Below are 24,180 nucleotides of genomic sequence, written 5' to 3' on the forward strand. Positions count from 1 at the left end.
TTGCATGTTGGTTCGTTTTGATCTTGTTAGCATGCTAATGTTGGTGGCAGGATGCAAAGCAATATTTGGAGCATTCTAAATGCATCACCTCCACACTGCATGAGGATAATGAGGTGAAACGTAAAATTAATGCACTGCCTTACTTAACCCTAAGCTAGTTAGCCCTCATTACTCTCTCCTTTCTTCTGTTTTTTTTTCACATGCATAACGCAGCTACTTAAAGATGAGAAGAGGAAGGTTTCCCTTTTAAAAACAGGATAAACCCTGTAGGAAGCATTTGGGGTTAAAGGTCAGCTCCAGACTAAGCCCATGACTCTTTCTGCTGTCAATATATACATACTGAGAGGATTTCAGTTGCCGCTTCTCAGCTCAGCAACTTAGCTGCTGGACCAACCTGATGCATAATCACAGTGTTTTTGAGTGGGAGTGGGTGGGGGGGTCTCTACAAAATAGCATAAATTCTTTATAAGGAGCTTGAGACAGATTAGTTATCTGAGGTGGTTCAGTTCTTTAACAAAAAACTGTCAGATCAGCACTTTCTTCTGCATTTAGAGCATCGGACGCGTAATGTTCTGAGCTCCAACAGCTGGATGTGTTTAATGCCATTTACCTGGTTGTGTGGCAGGGTGCTTTAACAGTAACGTCTGTCCTTTAACTGGATGACCAGGATCAAGTCTTTTATTTATTTATTTATTTTTTTTACTGGGAAACATTTGCTCTGCTGAGTTCTTGTAGGAAACATTAAATTCCAACCTAACTGCCTACAAGAATCCATAAACCAATCTCTGCATGTGGTCCATCACTCGGCTTGCTGTTGAGTCTGTGGCCTTTGTTACCTCCTCTCTGTCCACGTTTCCTCCACACTAAGCGCCCTCCCTTCCCAGTGTTGCTCCAGTAACTTCTTGGCGAGCTCTTCTAAAAGGCTTAGAGTAAACAGGATTAGAGAGTATTAAAAAATCCCCCTCTCTCCAAGAGCCATCTGCCTATGTACCTGAGCCAGGAGCTGTCCTCTCAGCACCATGGGACACACCTCTCTTCAGCTGCCGAGGAAAGCAGGAAACCAGTGTGTCATGGTGTCGTCAGATGATTTCTGGACGGGCTTCTGTTATTCTTCTGCGTCTGGAGACTTTTGAACTATGCAAACTTGTAAGAAGCTGTCCACGTTGCTGTTCCATGACTTGAGAGGAAGTACGTGTCTGCTTGATCCTTTTCCAAGTCCGCGGAGTTAAACACAATCACGGATTTAACATGAGCATCGTATCTTGGAGATGTGTTTTCTACACGGTTGTATTTAGTTTTGTGGTCATATTTTTGGACATAAGGACAGGTATGTGCAATATTACCATACGCTTCTTGCGCGCTACTCAGCCAAAGATAAGTCAAACAAGTTACATGTGCTGTTTTTTTTTGTGGTACCCCAGATGCAACACTGGAAGGTTCCTCTATGGGCTACCTGAGCCTGCCTTACAGCCAGGAGCCGGCGGGGTTTCCAGGTGTGGTTCGTGTATCTGGTGCAAAGGCATCTCATGGAAGCCATGCAGTTATCTCTCGACGGAAACGGAACATCCTTTTCCCGAGCGGAGTCAAGCTCTGTGCACAGGAGACCGCCCAGCAGGTTTTTGCAAACCATCTGAGCTACTTTCATCTCAGAGGTAATACTGAGCATAAATGAGAGCAGTTCTGCAGATGTAGCTGGGTTAGATGAGGGGTGGGGACCCTTCCAACCTCTCTGTGTCCCCAGTGTGCAAGGAATGAAGTGTGCAATAGGCAGTAGTGTTAACCTTTGCCGCCTTTACATCAAGTGATCCAGCTGGGTCAAGGAGAGGTATGACAGTTGACATCTGTGTGGACACCAGTTGCAATTAGGCCTTATGAGATTTGCACTCAAGCAGACTGTGGTCCACTTCAGGTAGCTGTGCCTCCTAACAGGGTCAGTCACCCAAATTACAAACAAAAAGCATTTTCTCACTCACCCTTTTAGTATCTGCTCATGCGATAATTTTGTTTAATGTGGCCAGCTTTTGAGATATTTAACCTTAAAAGAGTACTCCGCTGATTTAGCATTAAACTCAAAGTATGAAAAGTGATTCGGTACAACCAGAGATGTCGTCTTTTTTTAATCACTGCTTTCTTCTTCCTTGTCAAAACCTGCTGCCCACATTTCCCACAATGCAGCTCAACCTCTGACAGGTGAAACAGAGATTCAGGTGTGTTATGCTAGTAGCGGTTAATGTAGCCTCGAGTCGCTTTCCTCAAGTAGAGATGAAGAGCTGGCTGAAGAGGTCTGGTAAGCTCGCTTCTTTCTGACTCCACGCCGGCAGAGTTTCATTGTCAAACTTAGTCGTTTTCAGCTGCAACTAATGCTGACTCAAGTGACATCACATGAGGCGGTTCATCACATGTCACGCAGCTCCGTCTGGAGCGACAACCTTTTGTCACATGTGTAATAGTTCACCCCAACACCTGTAAACAAACTTTGAGGCCTGTGGAGTTCCCCTTTAAATCTCCGGCACCACGCAAGTGTATGAGGTGAGTGTCATTCAGTTCCTGCTGCTCAAAGCATCAGACGTTACGTTTTAAAACATCAACAGCAATGACAGACGTTTCATAGGGACTATTTTTTGGTAGAAAATAGCTGCAAAGCAAACTGTTGACAGCACTGTCTGTGGATGCAGAACGAAAGGAACATGGTTTCTCATGAAAAGCACACATGCAAAGTACTGGTGTAGCAGCAGAAACCAGCAGTGGAATGTAATTAAGTAAATGTAAGCAAATACTGTACTGTACAATTCATCCTTATATACTACTTTATACTTCTACTTCATTACATTTCAGAGAGATGTGCAAACTGTAATAAATCAAATACAACAGTAAAATGCTCAAGTGTTTGTAATAATTAGCCATTAATAGAATATATAGATCAACTCATGGGGGTCATTTTTCTCTGCACTGAGTAGTTTTAATACTTCAAGTACATTTTGCTGATTATATTTGTGTTGTTTTACTTAAGTACAATGACTGCAGGACTTTCACCTGTTATGGAGTGTTTTATGTTGTGGTAACTCTAGCTTTATCCAAATAAAGAGTAAACAAAGTTCTCCTTCCACCACCTTGAGATACCTCCAAGGCTAAATGAGCAAATATGTATTTTTGTGTGTGATTTTGGTGAATTGACACCTCATGAAAGAGATGCAAAAGGGGGCTGCAGCGCACCACAGGTGGGCACAAGCTGATGTATGACATATTGATCCCATGAGGCTTGAGATGCACTCTGTCATGCACGTGACTGGGCAGAGATCAAGGTGTAATTCCTGTCAGCGAGCTCCTCGTGGGCGGCTAGAATTAAGCTTGTTGATGCCAATAGACTCTGTGTGATGCTGAAAAGTTGAGGTTTGTTATGTAAGCTAGATTTGGAGGTGACCACGGGCGTCTCAGGCCGCACAGATAGTGTTGTGTAGGGAAGAAGACTGGAGCATATGTCAGCGCTGACTTTGGATCAGTGCCCAGTGGGCTGACTCATGAAAGGAAGTTATGTCATGACAGTAGATTTGGGCTTCAGAACATCCAGCTAATGATATCAAGGTCTATCATTGTTTGAATGAATTAAAGTTGATTTTATTCCCCAGCTAATGAGCATGCTAAGTGATCTTTGTCGCCTGGAAGAGAACGTTTTGAGAACTGAATTTGTCCGTCCTGATCTGATATGTAACCCAACCAAAATAATATTGAAATCACTTCTGTGGAAGCAAGTTCTGCAGCTTGTTTTTGAAGTGGATTGTGCCGTTCTCTGGTCTGACCAGTGTGCCAGGAGACCATATGGGAGGCTTTCAAGATCTTCTGGGACCGCCTCCCAGAGCAAGAAGAGTACCAAAGCTGGATGAGCCGGTGCCAGGAGGGCACAGTCACGGCACAGGATATTGGCAACTACTTCAGCCAATCAGAGGAGCATCAGGCTCTGGTTAAAAAGGTCTGTGCATGGCTGACGGTTCAATAGAAACATAAATGTGAGCAGTGCAGAACAAAATATTCACCTCTGCAGGGGGCCGGTTCTGTACCTTACCTGGTGTTTCTCTTCCGTTTCTAGAGAATGTCACGGCCAGGTGTGAAAAGGTAAAAGACTCTCCGCCCCTCTTCCCCAGTGTTAGCCCACCATTTCAATCATACATTTATGATCTCATCACCTGTGTTTTGTAAATGTGTCATTCTTCCCTCTATCTGTAGTGAGCCCACCAGGTCCTGGCAACATATGTGCAGGTACGGTTGTCAAAGCTCTTCAACCTTACCTGTTCATATTCCCGCTCATCAGTTACCACACGTGACTGCAGATGTCTCGTGTTTGTGTGTTCGTGTTTGATTCGTCCCCTCATTTATTTGTGTGTCTTAGACTTGTTGGAGATTGAAAGATGACACTGGCATTATTTGATCTTTTTAGGATTTTCAATGAATCCCATGAAAAAATCACCACCGATAACGGTGAATTCATCCTGCTAACAAGTTTTGACTGTGTAGCCACGCTCTGATATAGTTTATACCTTCATGTTATTGTCATCCACACAGCTCTATACGCTGATGCTGAGGTTACATATTTCTTCATCACATTGGTCAGTGTAGTCCGTTCTCCCTTTGATTGTTAATGCTAAACTGTCTGGGCATGCTCAGTGACGTCAGCCCAACATGAAGCTATAACATGTCCCCCCACAGTATGGATGTTTGAAAGCGATATAGATTTTGGGAAGTACACTTGTTCACTTTCTTGCTGAGAGTTAGAAGAAAAGGTGAAAGTGGAGCCAGCAGCCTCTTAGGATTGCTTAGCTTAGCATAAAGACTGGAAGCAGGGGGAAACGGCTAGCCTGGCTCTGTCCCAAGGTGCCCGGCCAAGAAACAGTGTGACACGTAACGTCTGCAAAACAATTTCAGTCAGTTTTTGTATCAATTAAGCAAACAGGGCACAATTAGGCTGATAGGGGGATTCTTTAGCTTTTAGCTGTTTCCCCCTGTTTCTTGTCTTTATGCTAACCTACACTAACCAGCTGCTGGCTGTAGCTTCATATTTAGACTACAAGCATTAGAGTGGCATCAATCTTCTCATTTAACTCTTAGAAAGAAAATAAACAAACATGTTTCCCAAAGTATTACAATGAATTCAGGAAAATTAATTTTAGTGACATCTATATCAGGCTTTGGCTGTGACAATACAGTACTTGTTAACAGAGTGAATGGATCTATTGATTTTGGCACATTTAGAGGATTCATTGATTAATGACCCCAGCCCTATCCTCTAAATCCTACTCGTATATCCACCCACAGTGTGCATCTCCCTTAAAATGCCCGTTTATCCTTTTTATTTTGGATTCAGTCATGTGATGTCAGCATCGTTAAAGCAATCTTCTCCTGCTTCACAGCACTCCAACACCAGACACGCCGGAGGCTGCTGAGGCTCCTGAGCTGGGTTAGTGTCACCCCTGTCAGCTAAAGGACGTTTAATACGTACCTGTGCTCGAGCAGTGTTGTTTCAGTGTCAGGCCATTATCTTGTGTGCGCATATTCCTGCAGCAGTCCTGGTTTCCATCTTTCTATGCTATAAGTTAGAGGACCTTTCTCTCTGTGCGGCTGCTGGGTGGTTGAAGGCCGCTTCAGCCTGAGGTTTCAAAAGTGCTGCGGGTCACGACAGTTTAATCCATGCAGCCATCAGGAAGCACGGCACTTGCCAGAGGTTTAAGCTCACGTTCACTTGAAATAAACCAACAGTCCCTTTTTTCCTTTTTTTTTGGACATGAACTCAACCACCTAGAAGATGCAGCTAAAGGGGAGGAGGTGGAGGAAGCAGCTGTCACTGTCCCAGAGGCGGAGGAGAGTTCTGTAAGTGCTCATATAGACTGCTGGAATTCATGATGTTTAAATAATGCACACACTTGATATATTGCTCTTTCTTTCCTCTTTCTTTTTTCTTCCCTCGTCACAGCTGGACAATGACATCGCCTTGGAGCCCCCCACCCCCGCCGTGCTGGAGCAGGTGGTGGAGCTCAGCATCCTCCTGACCGGAGAGATGTACAGCGACAACCTCGACGATCCAGCCAGCCTCCAGTACCAAACACTCAGCAGACAGCTTGCTGAAAAGGTTTGTCCCTGGCTTTCAGCTCCCTCTGCTCCCTTTATGGCTCCCCTCAGCGCTGCTTTCTCTGGCTCCACACTGGACTCACTATATCTCCTGCTTTATGGTCTGTGATGGACGCATTGTTAGTTTTAATAACACGCACTTTAACAGCAGCAGTAGTTAAGCCCAAACTGTTAGGAAGGAGTTCAAAAATGCATATTTTATGGTACGAATTTGAAATAACTATGTGCTGAAAATATAGCGTTATGATGTGTCCTGGGAATAGATACACTTTTGCACATGCACACGTATGTGCAGGTGGAGGCAATTTCAGTGGTGTTACAGGTACTTGGAAAATTCAGTAAATTTTGTTTGGCTACTTTCCCTGGCAGTCAGCTTGACACACAGGTGTGGGAGGGCACACACACACACACATACTTTGTAAATAACAACATAGCACAGCATATACTTATACTCACTGGCCTGTTGTTTATTCTCAGTGGAGATCTGCTATATGCGTAAGATCTAAGTGCCTTCACATATATACCCACACACGGCGTACATGCAAGCTCACGTGCCCTGGAGAGATTATAAACCTGTGTGGGGTGAGTGGAGGGGAGGACTGAGGGCTCAGAGGTAGTAACTGAACGTAGAGAAGGAGGAATGGGAGGACAAGCCAGGAGACAAAAGGCCCTGGAGACCTTTTTGTATCCTCTTTCTCTGATGGATTAAATAAACTGGGTCATTTATTCCGCAGAACAGTGCGTGTATTGTTTTTTCAGCGTGTAGCAGCAAGGCCGTGTAGACCAATAAAAAAAAAAAAGCCTCCTGAGAATAACGATGTGGGCCGCAGCACAAAAGACTCAAAACCTTCCAGCTTCTTTGAACAGAATGAGCCTTTTTGGAACAATTAATGTGATTTATTTTTCCAAGCAAGTTCATTGCAGCCCTGTCAAAGTAAAAATCAAAGTCTAGCTGGGGCTTGTTTATGATGCTTGGTCATATTTGTCCTTGCAGATAGAGGATGCTCTGGAGGGCCTTCCTGGATTCAAGAGTGTGTCTGTGCTGGACTTCAGGTCAGTGTCTTTAATCCTGGGTCTGGACAGAAGAACTGTGCCCACAAGATGACCCAAACTGCCTCAACTTTAGCATTAACACACTTTCACTCTCCTTGTTTTGTGTAGGCCCCAGAAGGACACCCAAGGGTGAGTCATCAGTCCAGGCTGTGGTAACATGACCTTGAATCGTTCTCCCCACCCTTTCTTGTATTTCAGCCCACAGATCCCTATCAACCATTCCTTAGCTAGATCTGCGCTGGTGTGTGTGGTGTCACCTTCATCTCGAACAGTGTTTACCTGTGAGCGAGGGCACGTGTTAAGATGTGTCACTAGTTGCCTGTGTTAATGGTCTTAGTTGGGCCACTCACCTGCTAAGTGGGATCAGGATGGGTCCCACCGAGTGAGCAGGTGCTCTTGTATAGAGACGATTATCAGGGCTTTACGACCTCGCCAATCAGCCTCTGGTAGAGGGAAGGTGTGTGTGTCAGGAGAGCGAAGGTGAAAAAGAGCAAAAGAGAAGACCTAAGTAAATTGAAGGAGTGAACTTAGACATAATTATGTGACTGTTTTTCTGTAAAAGTGTGTAAAAGTTGTCTTTCACAAGAAAAAGTCTTGCATTTTAAATTTCCATCTAAAGGAATAGTTCTGCATTGTGGGAAATACCACTCACACAGCCAGCAGTCAGTTATCTTAGAACAACTAGCCTGGCCCTGGTCAAAAGTAATAAAATCCACCTACCAGCACCTCAAAGGCACTTTAATGCCGTAGCTGGGGCGGAGGAGCCAGTCTGACCAACTTTCTTTATTATTTAACTGAACATTTGTCATCTTTTATTTGCTGATCATATGTTTTGTATGTAAATTCTTAATCTGCAAAGTAACTGCTATTAGAACATTGGCCCCTGAAATATAGTGAATCAAAGTAGCAGAAAATGAAAAGCACAACTACCTCAAATTAATATAATTAGGTTCTGTTCTTGAGTAAATGTACTTAGTCACAATCCAGTTCTCCATGCTACAAGTAAAATTCAACAAGTTTTTAAACACATGTCCATCTCTTTTTGTTGTTAAATTTACTTTGTATCCTTTTCGGCCATTATTGTGCAAACATAAGTACATTAAGCACACTGGGAAATATATTTATATCATCTCACAGTGATGCCTTGATTAGCCCTGCATGCCGCTGCTAACTGCAGATCACAGGGCACAGCAGGAGTAGAGCTCTGTCAGCGTGTCTCTGTGTATGTGTGAAACCAAAGGGGGGGAAAAATTGGACCTCCTTCTAAATGTGGCCGACTGTGGGCCGGCACATGCTCTGCTGTCCGCCAGAAACCCGACAAACTAGGTCAGAGTGGAGGGCTTCCAGTAGTCAAATGAAGGCTGATAGATGGCTTTTTCCAGGCCCTGGAATCTCTTGTGAGGTTTCCATGTTTATTATGATGATATTGATCATTCTGCTGACTCGGCTGTTTTTTGGCCTATACTGTCGCTCTCCTGCATTCCAAGCGAGAGTAAATCACCCGAGTCATCAGTCATCTGTGAGCGCTCTACATCTCTTTTAACAGGTCTGACGTTAAATCACGCTAATGCCTGAGCGATTTTTCATGCTCTTACTGCTCTTGCATCCAGGAGACATTATGTTATAGTTTCGTATTGTAAATATGTCTATAAAATGAATGGAAACGGGGTTTAGGTGAAGTTTAGATACTAGTGCATTGATTGGGAAATTTCCTGACCAAGTTTGGGTTAAATCAATATCACAATATAAATGAGAACTGTGATTGAAAGTTCTCTGTTGAGCTTGGAAACAGTAGCCTGGTTTCAGTAGATGAATCAGTCTCACTGCAAGGTCCATTTAGCTGTTTGTACATATATTGAGTCTTTATCTATTCCACAGTGTTCTCAATGTACATGTGTTTATCATAAATATGGCCTTACAGTAAATAAAAATATTTCCCTGATATATAAAAAATCTTTATATTATATATATTGAATTATATTGATTTTCAATGCAACCAACGTTACATCAAACCAAACTGTTCAAACATATAAAATAAAAAATCTTAAGGACAATTTTTAGTTTTAATATTAATAATAACATGATATAATAACAATTTATATAATATATTTACAAAAACAATAACGTTCAGTTACAGGTATTAGATTAACTCTACGTTTATTGCTGAGGTTGCAGTTTACAGTGGTACTGAACTGGACTGCATTATATTGAAATATGTTCATCATAGTCTCATTCCCATATTGGGTGGGCAAATCATTAGAAACTCCTATCAATATAATGTAGTCCAGTGCAACACCAACACTAACCTCGACCTCAGTCATAAGCATATAGTTGAATTAACTATAGATGAATCAACAAAAACTGAACATTATAATCTTTTTAAATGTAAAATTTGTAGCAGATCAGTTTTTTATTGCATTAGTTTGTATAGGTGTAGCTAATAAAGCGGCCAGGGAGTGCATGTCACACTTTGATTTCGCTGAAAGTAAATGAGCATCCCTGAAACTGCTCTGTATGTGGGTGAAACAAGTACATATTTGCGTCTTCAGGTTGGATGGCGTGGTGGTGGACTACGCTGTCACAGTGGTGGTGGATGGAGCAGGAGTGAGCAGTGAACAACTGGATTACCTGACCTTGCAGTCAAACCGGGTGGAGAACTCGTACCGCGAGGTCATGGAGCGCCCGACGGTGATCTACACCATCAGCGAGGTCAAAAACTTTGCCACTGAAGCCCTGCATCACCACAAGCTGGAGAGTGGTAAGATGATGGCCAGTGCATGACTGCTGAGCTCCCTAAAGATATTCCCCGCACTCTAGCAGAACACACACGCTACCATTATAGCTATTTATTTAATTGGCATGGCAGTGAAGTCACTGGGAATGCGCTGGCAGAGGTATTGCATGCAGTGCAGGGCATAGCTCCAAGTGTCATATCAAATAGAGACACAGTAGACCCAGCATTGATATTACAACATACGCTACACCACTTGAGAAAACATTCCAGGGTTTTAATAGTCTCATCTGTTTCTTATTTGTCTGCTCTTTCTGTCAAAGACGACAGAGACATATTTATAAGAAGTTTCAGCTCAAAAGTGGGCCATTTTTAATGAACAAATAACCGAGTCATCAGTTTTAGGAACTGTGTATTTATTCTGTGCTACAGTTAAATCCTTGTCATTAAACGGTCTGCAAAAGAAAAACGAAGCAAACAGGATTTCTGAAATCTGAGCTCTGCGTTTGCTTTGCTACGGTCCTTTATTTTGGCTTCCACCCAGTGGACCTTAAGAGTGACTTACCTATTTAGCATCACACTTTTAGCTACCTCTGACTTGTGACCGGGGCCCCTCTCCAGAATGCAGAGACTGAAGGTTGTGATAACGTCTACAGCATATCCTCCTCCTGTGAGATATCTCCCTGCTCATGCTTTTGAGAGAATGCATGTCATTAGTGTACTCTGTTAACGAGCTCCCCTGGAGATGAATGCGGTCTGATACTCACATTAATTATACTCTTGGACCTGTGAAGTGATGGCTAAACACTCTCATATGGCTGACATGTGTGGCTGGGAACTTAAAGACTCAGCAGGACTTTGTTTTTCTGCATTGGTGGTGATGCAGTAATAGCCTTGGCTCACAGCGGCTGATATTCACTCCAGATTCTAGCACTGATTTGTAGATATTTACCCCCGAAGGTAATCCTGTCAAAATGAGGGCTGTGCTGAAATGGTTACACTTAAAAGGATTCTGTAGACTCCTGCAGCCATGATTATTTTAGCTATTTGGCACATTTGCCTTTTTTGTGTCAGTTCGTATTAATATTTGTTTCTCCACTGGTTCCACAGTGTCTGAGGTCCCTGACTCTGTCAACGCTGCAGACGGAGCCGCGGTGAGTAACAAGCTACCTCCGCAACGATCATGAAAGCAATCTCTCCGGGGCTATTCGGCTGCTTTGAGCTCCACAAGGTTGATAAATCACTTTTGTTTAAGGAAGCTGACAGTTGTAATATGACTGATGTTGCGATAACCTGTAATTGGCTTGTGATGTTATCCAGACCGCAGCGGTGCAGGTAGGGGATGAGCTCACCAGCAAGGATCAAGTGAAGCTTTGAGGATTAGTTTGGCTCTTGCTATAATAATCCGCTGCTATTCTGGGGCAAAGGCTAGAGCGAACCACACTGCAGCGAGTAAAGACGAGAGACAGCACATATGAGTTTACTCAGACAAGTAATACCGTCTAAAATCTCTCTTTATTTGTGCTGTCTCGTGGTCGACTGTGCTCTTTGATGGTAATCAGAGTTTGGGTTGCACTGAATGTGTCTGCTGTTTCACTTTACAGCCCAGCTTGCTAAGTGATTAATTTGACTCATTATGTGAATTGGGAGTGTTTGGCAAACTTCTCATCAGTAACTGATTTACAGGCAAGAGTGCAGAGCTACTGTGCCACCAAAGCACTTTGCTGCCCTGATTTGGGACATTTTAGATTCAACTGCTGTTCTTTCAAACCTTCTTTGAGTTGAAATAAGAACTATGGAGCCTGCAGTATGCTAAAAAAATTATTTAACATTTACGGTTCCAGTTTTTTGATAACTTTAACAACCCAAAGCATCTGTTGAACCCAAAGAGCAGCAGCAGGAGCTCTGACTGCCCTGGCCTGTGAACACTAAACACCTGGCCAATCAAGGCTCCTGCTGCACGGCACAGTCCAGTGAAACAGCGGCGAAAGGTTTCGATAATGAAGCCTGTTTGTGATGCAGATTAATGCTGCCGATGAGCCACAAGAGGACGTGATCCTAGAAGAGGACACTGAAGATGTCAACAAAGACGCTGTTCTGCCCGAGCTCTCCGAAACCAACACAGTGGCGACAGAAGAAAACGACGTCGTCGTTCTGGAGGAAAGCGCAGTTGTGTCTCCAGCTCCTGTCCTGACCACCAGCACACCTGAAGCTGGCAGTGAGTGTTCTTCCTCAACACAAGCGTTCATTCATGCAGGCAATTTATCCCCCTGTAGTTTTCCTTTTCACGTCGACCTTTTGTTTTACTTGTTTGTGACACTCTCACATGAGAATTTATTGAGGTGGCCGCATCAAAGCATGCACCCCAGCACAATGCGAAAAACTTGACTTCTTAGGAAAGGGATGGATGATTTTCTGTATCGCTCCATTCTCATTTTGTCAATTGTAAATCAAATGTTTTGTCTGCTTTGCCGGATAGATCTGTGGGCTCTGTAGATCTGTGGGCTCTGCAGAGACTGAGTTGAGTTTTTCCTCATCTTTTGTTTTTCCAGGCCTTGCGGAGGAGGGTCTGCTACTGGAGGATACTGTGCAGACTCCTGCTGTGGAAAACCCCCCGCCAGAGGAGCTCCCAGCTGAGCTTCCAGCCCCAGAGCTGCCAGAGGGAGTCACACTGCCTGAACCACCTGTAGAGGTTGAGGCCTCTGGTTCAGGCACAGATGACATGGAGGACCTTGTCCGGTCATCAACTCCCACAGAGACAGAAGAAGAAGAAGAAGAAGTGTCTCCTCAGGAGACAGATTCAGAAGATGGGCTGTTAACAGAAGATATCACCATCAGTGCAGATGCCACCTCTGAAGCTGAAACAGAGGAAGTTGAGGTTGCGGCAGTGGGAGAAGAACCTACTGCTGCAGCTGTGGAAGAGGAGCATCTGAACGAGGTTGTTGTGAATGAGGCAGAGATTCCAGAGGAGCTTGAGATCTCCACTGTTGCAAGTGAGACCACAGAAGAAGAGGGCCTGCCTGCTCTAGTCCCACCTCCTGAGGCTGTAGATGTAGCGAGTGAAGCATCTGAGCCAGCGGCAGCAGAAGCAGGTCTGCTTCCTGGTGATGAAGAAACGGTGGAGGGCACAGAAGAAGAGTCCAAAGTCATAGATGTTCCACCTGCGGATGAGGAAGTTAACCCTGAACAGCCTGTGGAAGACGCAGACATTAATGTGTTGTTGACCCATCCTGAGGAACCTGTATTTGAAGAGGGTGGAATGGAGGAAGCGTCAGAGAGCGAGGGACAAGAGGTGAAGGCAGAGACTGTACCTGAAGCTCCGGCGGTAGAGGAAGAGGCCCCGGCAGCTCCGGAGATCTCAACAGAGGATCTTACAGAAGATGAGATCCTACTGGTCAACAAGGATGAACCAGAGCCACCAGTGACAGATTTTCTGAGTCCTGCAGGACCGACCGCCCTGTCTCCAGAGAGGGAGTCACCTTTCACCAGTATCTCTGTCGTTAACCCTGCCACTGAGGGGCAACCTGACATCATCATCCCTTCACTGGTGGAGGTAAAGAAAAAGAAATACTGTTAATGTTGCAAAAAGTAGCAAATACATCAAAGATCACAAAATACACAGTTCTAGTAAAATAGAAGAATCATGTCTTAATTTTTTCTTTCAATGTTAAAAGTCAAACTGAAGTTTGCTAATGTTCATATTTAAATGAAGAAACTGTATCTAGGTGTCAGACCTTTGGGAGTTTCCCTTGGCAACAGTTGACTGACATTTGAGAGTTGGTGTTGCTAAGACATGTGCGACCATTGAAATAATATCGCAAACTATTTCTAGTGCACACAGATATGGTACCAATGAAATGACCCAAAACTCAGAACATTTCAGAGTATTCGTACGATAATCATATCCTTGGTGGAATGACAAAATACGAGTACAACTTTCTGAAGGTTACGCCCTAAATCACACCCACTGGAGAGCATTTCTTTAGGGCATGCTGTCTATGCAGAAAAGTCAATAAAACTTAAATGTCTTCTTTTTGGTAATGAGTTTTGACCGAATAAGTACACAAGTCAAAAGAAGCAACTAGTACATACACATATTTGTTAGCTAAAACTAATTTTAATGTCAGCTTGAGGCTACATTTTTATGGCTTTAAAGCAGACCTATAAACAAAACAAACATTGTTGTACACCAGTTGGAAATAAAAAAGTCTCATATCAAAATCAACATTTTTATCCCCCAGGTCCAGACCTCTAATGAAGGCCTGGATGATGCCACCATTGGAGACCAGGGCTTTGGTGTGATCCATTATGGTTATGGTTTGATTAACCACACGGAGGAGGGCAGCACTGACTTTCCGTTTGGTGTGGCACCCGGCACAGACCAAGCCAGTATCGCCATGCCTGTGAACCCTGGACGAGCACTGATGGTGTTCTTCAGCCTGAGAGTCACCAACATGATCTTCTCAGATGATCTCTTTAACAAGAGCTCCCCAGAATACAAAGCTCTGGAGCAACGCTTCCTGGAGCTGGTAAACTTCTCACTTTTACTGAACATGTGGTTAACTGCTCTGTCTAAGCCTCTGTTTTCTGACATCAAACTGTACTTTTTTCCCAGCTTGTGCCCTACCTGCAGTCCAACCTGAGTAACTTTGAGAACCTGGAGATCCTGAACTTCAGGAATGGGAGCATTGTGGTCAATAGCCGGATGAAATTTGGAAAGCCTGTGCAACAAGGCGTCACTACCACTGTCTATTTGATCCTGGAGGACTTCTGTAACACAGCTTACCAGACCATGAACCTGGCCATCGATAAGTACTCACTGGACGTCGAGTCGGGTGGGTTCTCGCCAATGTTTTTATGAGTGCTTGTTTTAACAACAAGACAGCAACTGTTGGAGGCAGCATGTCAAATGTTTCTGACAGCATCTTTGCAGGAAAATGCTTATTCCCTGTCTTGAGTTAGACAACAGGACTGATACCATTCTTGTGTCTGTGCATGAAATATGAAGGTGGAGCCAGTAGATGGTTATCTGAGCTCAGCATTAAGACTGGAAACAGGGGGTAGCAGCGTCTAAATGCTAAGCTAAGCTAACCAGCTGATGCCTCCAGCTTCATATTAAATGTACAGATATGAGAGCGGTTTCAGGCTTCTCCTCTAACTCTCTGCTAGAAAGCGCATTTCCCAAAGTGTTGAACTATTCCCTTAATGGGTGTAATTTCAGATCATTGTTTTTAGAAATCATTGAGTCAGTCATTAAAACATGTTAGTGTGTGAAAAGGCCTGAGAAAACAGGTGTTACATCAGTGTCCTGACACTTCTTGGTCTCGAGAGGCGAATGTCAGGCTCACATCAGCTGGGATGAGATAATCAGGGCTTCCCTGGACAGCAGCCAAGTTAACACATATCATTAACTTCACTCTGCCTGACTGATAACTGTGTGCAGCTCTGGTTTTACTCTGTGTGTGTGTGTGTACACTATAATGCCTTCATTTTTGATAATGTGGCCCAATTATAGACCAGCACGACATTTTGTTCGCACATTTTTTTCATGTGATATTGATCTCGGGGCGTCTGTGTCTGACAACATCAGTCAGGTTGTAATCGGCCGTTCATGATATCAGTGACTCATGCTTGTGTTTACAATCATGACTCAGCTGCCATAATCTGCCTGACTCACAGCCAATGCACAAAGCTGGATCCCAGCATGCATTAGGGCTGCATTAGAAGGGGAGGGAGAGTGGTCTTCGTACGTGTCTATATGTGCATTTTGGAAAACAATATTGTTGAGTTAATAATCTGAAATATTGAGGATCTTGTGTGTAACAGATTATGTGCTTATTTTTTGTGTCATTTCAAAGAACATTTCAACATTTTCGGAAATGCACTTATTGGCTTTCTTGCAATGAGTTAGAGGAAAAGATTGATACCACTTTCATGTCTGAAGGGTAACCATGGTAAATATGTGGCTACAGCTGGCAGCCAGTTTGTCAGGCCGGGACTGGAATGAGGACTCAGGTGCAGAGTTATATCGTAACAGGCTTTTATTGTACACAAAAAATAACCAATGACCTCTTTGATAAACGTGAAAGCAAAGGCTATGAAACTTATACTTGATCCAAACGTCCTGGACCAGATAGTGGCCAGAACACAAGGGAACAAAATAAACTTAGAAAAACACAAAACGCTCTGATGAGAGGAATCGAGGCTATAAAACTTAGAAAACAGAAATCGCTCCAGATGGAGGAAAAATAACAAAGCTATCAACAATTATCTCTGAAAATTAATAGAACAAAAAACGCTCACAAGGAGGATAATGAATAGGCCACGAGGTAATTTCGGTACTGGACTAAGAAGCTTAAATAACTGAAAAACTCTCTCAAGGAGGACTATGAAATATCTAGGACAAGGACTACTAAACCTGAACAACAAAAAACACTCACAAAGAGGACTATGAATCTACAAGGAAATAACTATGGAACTCAAAAACTCAGAACTAGACTATGAAATTTTACAAAACACAAAACGCTCACGAAGAGGATCAAAGGCTTACTAGGCGACTTGAACTATGGCTGTGGATCTTGGGAGGCACGGGTGAAACGACCTTCAGACGAAAAACACACTGGCACGAGACAAGGGAGACGCAGACTATTTAAACACATGGAGGGTAATAGGCAACAGGTGGAGACAATAGGTAATCAGGAGGACGCACAGGTGACACATGAAGGAGGGCAAGTGCTCTGAAACGAGAGGAGAGTTAGGTTCACAAAATAAAACAGGAAATAACAAGACAAAAACCCAAGACGAGACAAACCTCACCGCGGTGTGACACAGTTATCTTAGCTTAGCATAAGGACTGAAAACAAGGAAACAGCTAGTGTGACTTCAAACAAATCTCTAAAACTAGTAATTAACATTTTGCATCTTTTTTTTTTTTTTTATCTGTTCCTGAGCTTTAGAGGTACTAATAGCTGCATTTTGCTACCTTTGGACAGAGAGCTGCTAGCTGTAGCTTCATATTTATTGTGCAAACATTGCATAATCTTCTCATCCTTTAAAATTGGTATTCATATCATTTTGGAAAGAAATTGTTGTATATTCATAATTCAAAATCTTCTGAGGTGAAAGAATTTAGTCGCCTCTGTTAAATGCTGATCTCCACCTGAGCATATAAATAACTTGCAGTCAACCTGTTTGTTGGGGTTTCTCTTAACGTCAACGCTCTTGGTTCTTTCATTTCCAGGTGACCAGGCTGACCCCTGTAAGTTCCAGGCGTGTAATGAGTACGCGGAGTGTAAGGTGAACAAGTGGTCGGGGGAGGCGGAGTGTGTCTGCAACGCTGGCTACTTCAGCGTGGACGGCCTGCCGTGTCAGAGCATCTGTGAGCTGCGGACTGACTTTTGCCTCAATGACGGCAAGTGTGACATCATCCCCGGCCAGGGAGCCATCTGCAGGTGGGTGGGGATTAGGGGAAGTGATCTGCGTGCGTGCGGGAAAGTGTCTGAGTTTGCAGGTTTGCGAGGCCGGTGCTTCATCACAGAAACTAAACAGCTTTTCAAATATGTTATTACAGTTCACGCAGGAGGACGGATTCTTAGCTTCTAGATTTAAAGCGGGTTTGCATAGCTGGATGTTGATCAGGAGATGTCCAATGCACTCCAAACATTTGTTCAAAAGCTTTTCTTTTACTTGGCTCCTCATACTTGGGAGATAAACATGTGCTCCAGCCTAATGAATTATAATCATAACCAACGACATGGAGGAAAGATTTTGTTTCACACCTTAGTTGGCTCCAAACACCAATTAACAGTCTTCTGACGTTTGTATTCTTTGGCCCAGATCAACATTTTTTTAAAGAAAAAAAAAAAAAAAAGCATGTCAACATTTTTAGTCAGCACTCAAACCTTTGGCAGTGTACTTTGTTAATGTGATTTTGCCCTCTGGCACTAAATGTATTGTGCATAAATGAAAACAATGAGTACCATCTGGGGACATATAATTGCTTCATTTGATTAATATTGTGATCCATTTTTGCAGCTCCGGGATGCAAATTATCACATTTTTCTTCAGTGAAATGTTGTTCATTACATGCTGTTACAGCCCTGTTTGCTGTCTTTTATTATCCTAAACATTTCTAAGGCTTACTTGTAAACAATTGTTCTGTGTGTGTTTGTGTCTAAGCATGTTTGCGCCTGTGGTTCCATGTCCAAACACATTTGCATGGGTTACTGCGTGTGAGACGATATGCCAGTAGTCCAAATCAGTGACAGAAACGTGTCCTCTTGCTCCGCTCAAGCTGTTGTGTGTGCAGCACTTTAAACTAAATGATTGTGAACAGACAGACAGGAGAGCGGGCGCCAAGATGAAGGCTAACCTTTGTTTCACACCCACCACCGCAGCATAAAGCATACAGCCAGCTCCAGATGCCGCTGGATTGGTGTTTAGTTCACACTGTCCGACCGACAGTATTGCGTTGCTCCATGGAGACAGGAAACAAACATTTGAAGATGGTTCCAGTTATTCCAAAACAAAGCATTAATAATTCAATGACACATACAGAATGTTGTAAATGTGGATGTTTTTAACGATGTCAAGACAAAATACGGATATGACTGAGGATTCTGTCATTCATTTTTGCATTCTTGAATCATTCAACACAGAATTAAAAAGCAGAGCAGCGATGGGTATACTGGAACATTTGGTTGCTGTTTCCTCAATGCTGAAAGGGTTTTAGTAAAGTTTTTGACCGGTTTCCACCGTCTTCTCAGGTGTCGCGTGGGGGAGAACTGGTGGTACAGAGGAGAGCACTGTGAGGAGTACGTATCTGAGCCGCTGGTGGTCGGCATTGCGATCGCCTCCGTTGCTGGATTCCTATTGGTGGCCTCCGGCGTCATCTTCTTCCTCGCCAGGACGCTACGGGACCAGTATGACAAGGATGAGTCAGAGGACCCAATACGGTGAGGGGAACCACTTTTCAACAAGCACCCTCGATAGTGAAAGACACATGAATTAACTCTGACATCTAGTCCGTGTCACTGTTTGACGTGCTGACATAAGAGTTTACCAAAATTCATTTACTGTTCTGAGGCGTGCGTTTGACATTTTCTCTCCTCCATGTAATCCTCTTAAGATTATTTGCCTTGGGGTCCCTTTCCTCCTGTCCCGCTTTGACCTTCCTTCACCTTTTCACCCTTTTGCAGACACAAAGACACACAAAGTGTGTGTGTGTGTGTGTGTGTGTGTGTGTTTGGTTCCTGTCATGGTTCCCAGAGCAGCTTTTGGAGAAACATTGTGTTAACCTCAGCCAATTAACTGATCAGATATGGCATTTCCAAACAGCCTTAAACACCTAACACAACAGGCAGTCAGACTTATCCAAGTTCAATAAAGGTTAACGCTGAAGTCTTATTCACTTCAGCTCTGGTGTCTTTTCTGGCCTCCCGGGCGATGCGTTTCTTTGTTTATCATCCCTCCACTTTGCGACTGACCTCTATGTTTGCGTGTTGCTCCGCAGGCGAGCAGAGAGTCTCCCGTCGCTGGAGAGGGCGACCAAGTACAACCCCATGTACGAGAGCGAAGCCACCACAGGCTACAGCCACTACTACCGCCGCTACCCTGAGGCTCCTGTGTACAGCAGCGCCAGTGCCGAGGCCTCCAGTGACTTCAGCAGCGAGGAGATACGACACATCTATGAGAACAGTGAACTGACGAAGGAGGTGTGTGTGTGTGTGTGTGTGTGGGCTGCTATCCACTGCTTGACTTAGAAGAGATGTCTTGTCCACATTATTTTTTTTAACCCATTACCTTTACTACCCCCTTAAATGTTGACCAGCAGTCACATGACATTGCTACACTGCAGTGCTAATAAAACCATTAAATAAATAAAATCAGTATAAACACAGATTAACATTTATTCTGTGAATACGTGAAAAACAGGTGATCACAGAGGAAGTCAGAGGCAGCTAAAGGTTGTGTTCCTAACCTACTGCCGCACAGCCCCGCCCCTCACTGGGCTGGCTTACATCATACACATTAAAAGACCAGAGGGCTGCTTTGGAAAAGCTTAGTTTTTGGAAAAACGTTGTTTTTGTCTGACCAGATGGCTGAAATTGAAACTTTTGAATTCAACTGGCCTGATGTGGACGTAGCCTGAGTGCTTTTTTGAAACTCATCTCACACACAGCAATTCATACTGTTATACTGAAAAGTGCAGGTGGGAAATGTGTCTCGCTAAAGGTCATGAGCCAGGTGGGGGCACGTCACTTCAATCTTCCACACTCACCTGACGAGCGACAGCCTGAATTGGGACATCTCTGGTTCTATCACCAGCTGCCTTTTGCGCCCTTTAGTGGGAAAGTTTCTGAGTGTAAAATGTCACGTTTTGATTGAGCCGCAGCCTGTTCTGTTTACCGTTTATCTGCCTCTGATGTGATGTTCCCTCCCAACTGCTATCATGTGTTTCTGCAGGAAATCCAGGACAGGATACGCATTATTGAGCTCTACGCTAAGGACCGGCAGTTTGCTGATTTTGTACGGCAGCATCAAGCGTGAGTGCCTCTATTGTTTTCCCTCTTCTGCTGTAATGAGGTCAACGCGTTGGCCAAACAAACCAGGATATGAGGAAAAAGGGAAGTGAGTTAGAGATACAGGAGCCTGGCAAGATTGCACTGAAAAAAAGGATTAGTTTGTTATTTGGAGGAGATGAAGGGCTCAAGCCATGCCAAACCAGTGTGGAAACTGATTTATCATCCTTAAATCTTCACCAGCCAGGCCCGGAGCTGATACAGTGAGACAGAGGCCATTATGAGACACAGACATTCCTTCGTCTGCCAACAGTCTGGCAGTAGCAATGTGTCCGTGTTAAACGGTGGTGATTGTTTTTAAGTCGTATCTGGCTGTAGCTCACCGCGCTGTGTGCCATGGAGATCCTTCGTGCCAGATAAACCAGAGTTAAGTTGTGGGCACTTGTTTGTGTAGTAAAGGAAGTAGCAAACGTACCTAGAAAAATGAAATCGACTGTCTTTGTTTGTGCTGCAGCGCTCTGGATACCCGCAGAGAGAGCTCCTCTACATAGAGACGAACCTCTCCCGTGAACAACAAGGTATTTTTTCTTCATTTAAAGATGTGTCACAGCTTTCAATTACAGTTCCCGTCAAGATCAGAAAAACACCAAGGGGCAAAATACAACATAAATAGATATAATCTAATTCAGGAAATTGTGGCAGATCAAGTGTAATGCCATTAAAAAAAGGGTGGCTACACATTTTACAGTCAACACCAGTGTTGTCACAGTTCACACAGATTAAAATGAACTAGTTCACATTAATTTATTCAGTTTTTTGTTCTTTTTTTTCAAATGATCTGCAAAGGCTGCAGATCTCCTACAATAAAGTCTATTATGTTAAAAGTCTGTATACTTGTTGTTGGGAAAAGAAGGTAACTGGTGCCTTGCAAAGGGCTGAGTTTGACTTGGGTGCAGATATTTTGCAGCTGTTGGCTCGTGGTCTTACCCTTTGTTAGTGATTTCTTGTGATCATCATTCGCTTGATGTCCGGTCTTGTTTTTAAAGACCCAGCGGGCAAAATTTGCAGAACAATGTGACTTTTTTTCCCTGTTGGAATCTGTGCTGATTTGTTCATAAAAGTCTAATTACGAGTCGCACCAGCCACGCTGGCATGCCAAATTTTTTATTTTTCTCAGGATAGGGAAGTCATTCTCTGTCCTACTTCAACTCTGTTTGGCAAGGACCTGTTGTCTTTGTTGGCCGGGTTGGTTACATTTAGGCTTGAGGAGTGAGACTGGTTTGGGTTAGGGTAGGAATAAAAGCCAATCAGAGGCAGAGCAGGGCGGGTCATGCCTTTGCCACCCAGCATGCCGGGTGGTCAAACACTGTGCATCAGTTTGCAACACTCAAGTTCATTATTTGCAAACATGGTTTTAAAATGATTTGTAAATGACTTATAAGGATAAACAGAACTTTGGGAAATGCACTTATTTCCTTTCTTGCTAAGAGTTGTATGAGAAGGTTGATACCACTGTCTGTCTGTTAAATCTGTAGCTACAGCTGGCAGATGATTAGCCTAGCTTAGCATAAAGACTGGAAACAGAGGGGAGCAGCTAGACAGGCTCTGTCCTCCTCTATCTACTGTATGTCTAATACATGTTTTTTTACTGACACACTCTTTCTGCTGCACAGAAACATGCTTCTGTGTTTGAAAAGTGAAGCTTGCCGTCAAGGCTTGCTCGCCACGGCCCTCAGAATTTGGACTGATTCCTGATCAGCCTGCACGGCGCTGCCTGCGTGGGCAGAAGCGTCGACTGTTCTTCCTCCTTCCTTGGTGCCTTCTCTCGACTGGGTGAGCCGGCTGTGACATCAGGGGACGCGTTTGCTGCTCATCGACTGGACGTCTCCCTCTGGGAAAAACTGGACCGCATCCTATTACTTGAAATGTTGTCAGACACATCACAATACTGTCCTACAGTACTTTTGCTCAGTGGAACAAGCAGTTTAGTCTCATCATGTCGCATCCGTACAGTTTTAAAGGGAAGAACTAAAACTGTGAATATGTATATAGTGTCGCTGTTAGAGTGTTTGCTAGTTAAGATGTTATTCTGAACAGTTTTGTCTACCTTTGTCTCTACAAAGCTCAAATGTACTCTTTAGTTCTCCTCACAGAGGCACAGAGAGCGCTGATCTTTCTTAGTCGATGGTGCTATCTATTTTAGAGTACTCTTAGAAATGAAGTGGTCTGTGATGACTTCATTTTTACAATTTAAAGGCAACACAACTCTGTATATGCTGCTGTACGTTAAAGGAATAGTTCAACATTTTGAGAAATGACACGTATTCCCTGTCTGGCAAAAAGTTAGATATGAGGGTCTATTGAACTCTCACTATGTGTCTGTTAAAGACGAAGCTACAGCCAGCAACTGTTAGCTTAGCAATGCTGGGAACAGGAGGAAACAGCTGGCCGGATTCTGTCCAATGGTAACAAAATCTGCCCATGTAAGCGTGTGCATAAAAAAAAAAGATAGAGCCTGTTAATTAAGCTTCAGAGGTGCTGGTAGGTGGATTTTGTGACTGCTGGATAGAGCAGGGTTCGCCGTATCCCCGTTTTCAGTCTTACTGCTAAGCTGAGCTGAAAGGCTTTAGCCTTTATTTAATATACAGATATGAAAGTGGTATGGATCTAAATCTGCCAGCAAGTAACAATTTCCTAAGATGAGGAACTATTCCTTTAAGGTGGCCAAATGTAGTGTTAGTGTCTGTATCATACTGCTCATCAATGTAAAAGCAGCTTTTTACAGTCTGAATGTTGAGTCAGACGTTATTCCACCTGCTTTTCTACTGGCAGGTGATCTTTCTGACTTTCTAGCAGCTCCATCCATCAGAAGCGTTGCTGTATGTTTGTAAATGCATGACTGGTAGACATGAGGAAGCGAAAGCAGCGGTGATGGGAGGAAGGCGGAGAGCATGAACTCAGTACAGCTCTGTGATCCAGAAATAAATGAGAGCATGTGGAAAAAGGCTGTGAGGCAAGCGGCCCGGAGACTTGATCAAATGGTCTGATTTTAGATGTCGTATGTAATGCATCTGAAAGAGCAGGGAGACCAGGAAAAGCAAGCTGATAAACAACGTGCGCTCTTTGGAAAGACAGCCTCAAGCTGCGTCTCCTGCTGAAAAAACTTACAAGGTTACCAGCAGTTCTTCAATAATGATCTGCCCCGTGCAAACGCCTGACAGACTAATTCCAGTGTTTTCTTTGGTATTGTCATATGTTCCCTGGACTCATGTTTGAGCCTCGTTGTCCCTTGAGCGGACCTCGCAGCTGCAGCTGATTATGATCGGTAGGTTTTCGTTTGTTGTTGTTCGTCAGTTCTCTTAGGAGGTCAGAACCAGACACGTAGATCATGTCCTAGCTTCTTGTTTACATTACATGCTTCTCATCCTTTTCCCTTATTCTAGAGGTCTATACGAGCGAAAAACACCAGTGAAGCAGACTCGTGACAGTGTCATGCCTTCTGCAATCTGCAGATTCAGCTTTATTTTTGTATGTATGCTTTTTTGTGTCTGCATACAGTTTTTGTCAGTGTCTACATCTGCCACCATGACAAGCAGCCAATCATCCCATACAGTGTTCTGTCATGTAAATAACACTGAAGGTATTGTTAACAGTTGTAGGATGTAAATCATGTGTGTCTCAAATGTTTCAATATATGTGTATATTTCAATATATATATGTGTCAATATATGAACATATTCTTTTTATACGGATAACTGT

The 24,180-nt window shown here is 43.6% G+C and overlaps 1 protein-coding gene across 1 annotated transcript; it reads left to right on the top strand.

The window, feature by feature from the left end:
• The first annotated feature begins 1,444 nt into the window (after positions 1–1,444).
• On the top strand, positions 1,445–24,180 carry impg2a (interphotoreceptor matrix proteoglycan 2a). The gene is made up of 21 exons (XM_041951036.1): positions 1,445–1,652; positions 3,801–3,967; positions 4,085–4,100; positions 4,222–4,254; positions 5,792–5,859; positions 5,963–6,118; positions 7,112–7,170; positions 7,279–7,299; positions 9,720–9,928; positions 11,012–11,055; positions 11,222–11,236; positions 11,924–12,119; positions 12,454–13,454; positions 14,143–14,430; positions 14,517–14,736; positions 17,142–17,352; positions 18,667–18,855; positions 19,413–19,614; positions 20,366–20,445; positions 20,936–20,999; positions 22,095–24,180. The coding sequence occupies exons 1-20, from the start codon at positions 1,445–1,447 to the stop codon at positions 20,970–20,972; spliced, it is 3,420 nt and encodes a 1,139-aa protein (XP_041806970.1). The 3' UTR covers positions 20,973–20,999; positions 22,095–24,180.

Source organism: Chelmon rostratus, chromosome 13 (assembly GCF_017976325.1).
Source record: "Chelmon rostratus isolate fCheRos1 chromosome 13, fCheRos1.pri, whole genome shotgun sequence".
Lineage (NCBI taxonomy): Eukaryota > Metazoa > Chordata > Actinopteri > Chaetodontiformes > Chaetodontidae > Chelmon > Chelmon rostratus.

Coding starts and splice junctions, on each gene's coding strand:
- impg2a (XM_041951036.1), top strand. CDS start 1,445: ATGGGCTACCTGAGCCTGCCTTACAGCCAGGAGCCGGCGGGGTTTCCA. Junction 6,119..7,111: donor GCAGACAGCTTGCTGAAAAG/GTTTGTCCCTGG, acceptor TTGTCCTTGCAG/ATAGAGGATGCTCTGGAGGG. Junction 7,300..9,719: donor CCCCAGAAGGACACCCAAGG/GTGAGTCATCAG, acceptor TTGCGTCTTCAG/GTTGGATGGCGTGGTGGTGG.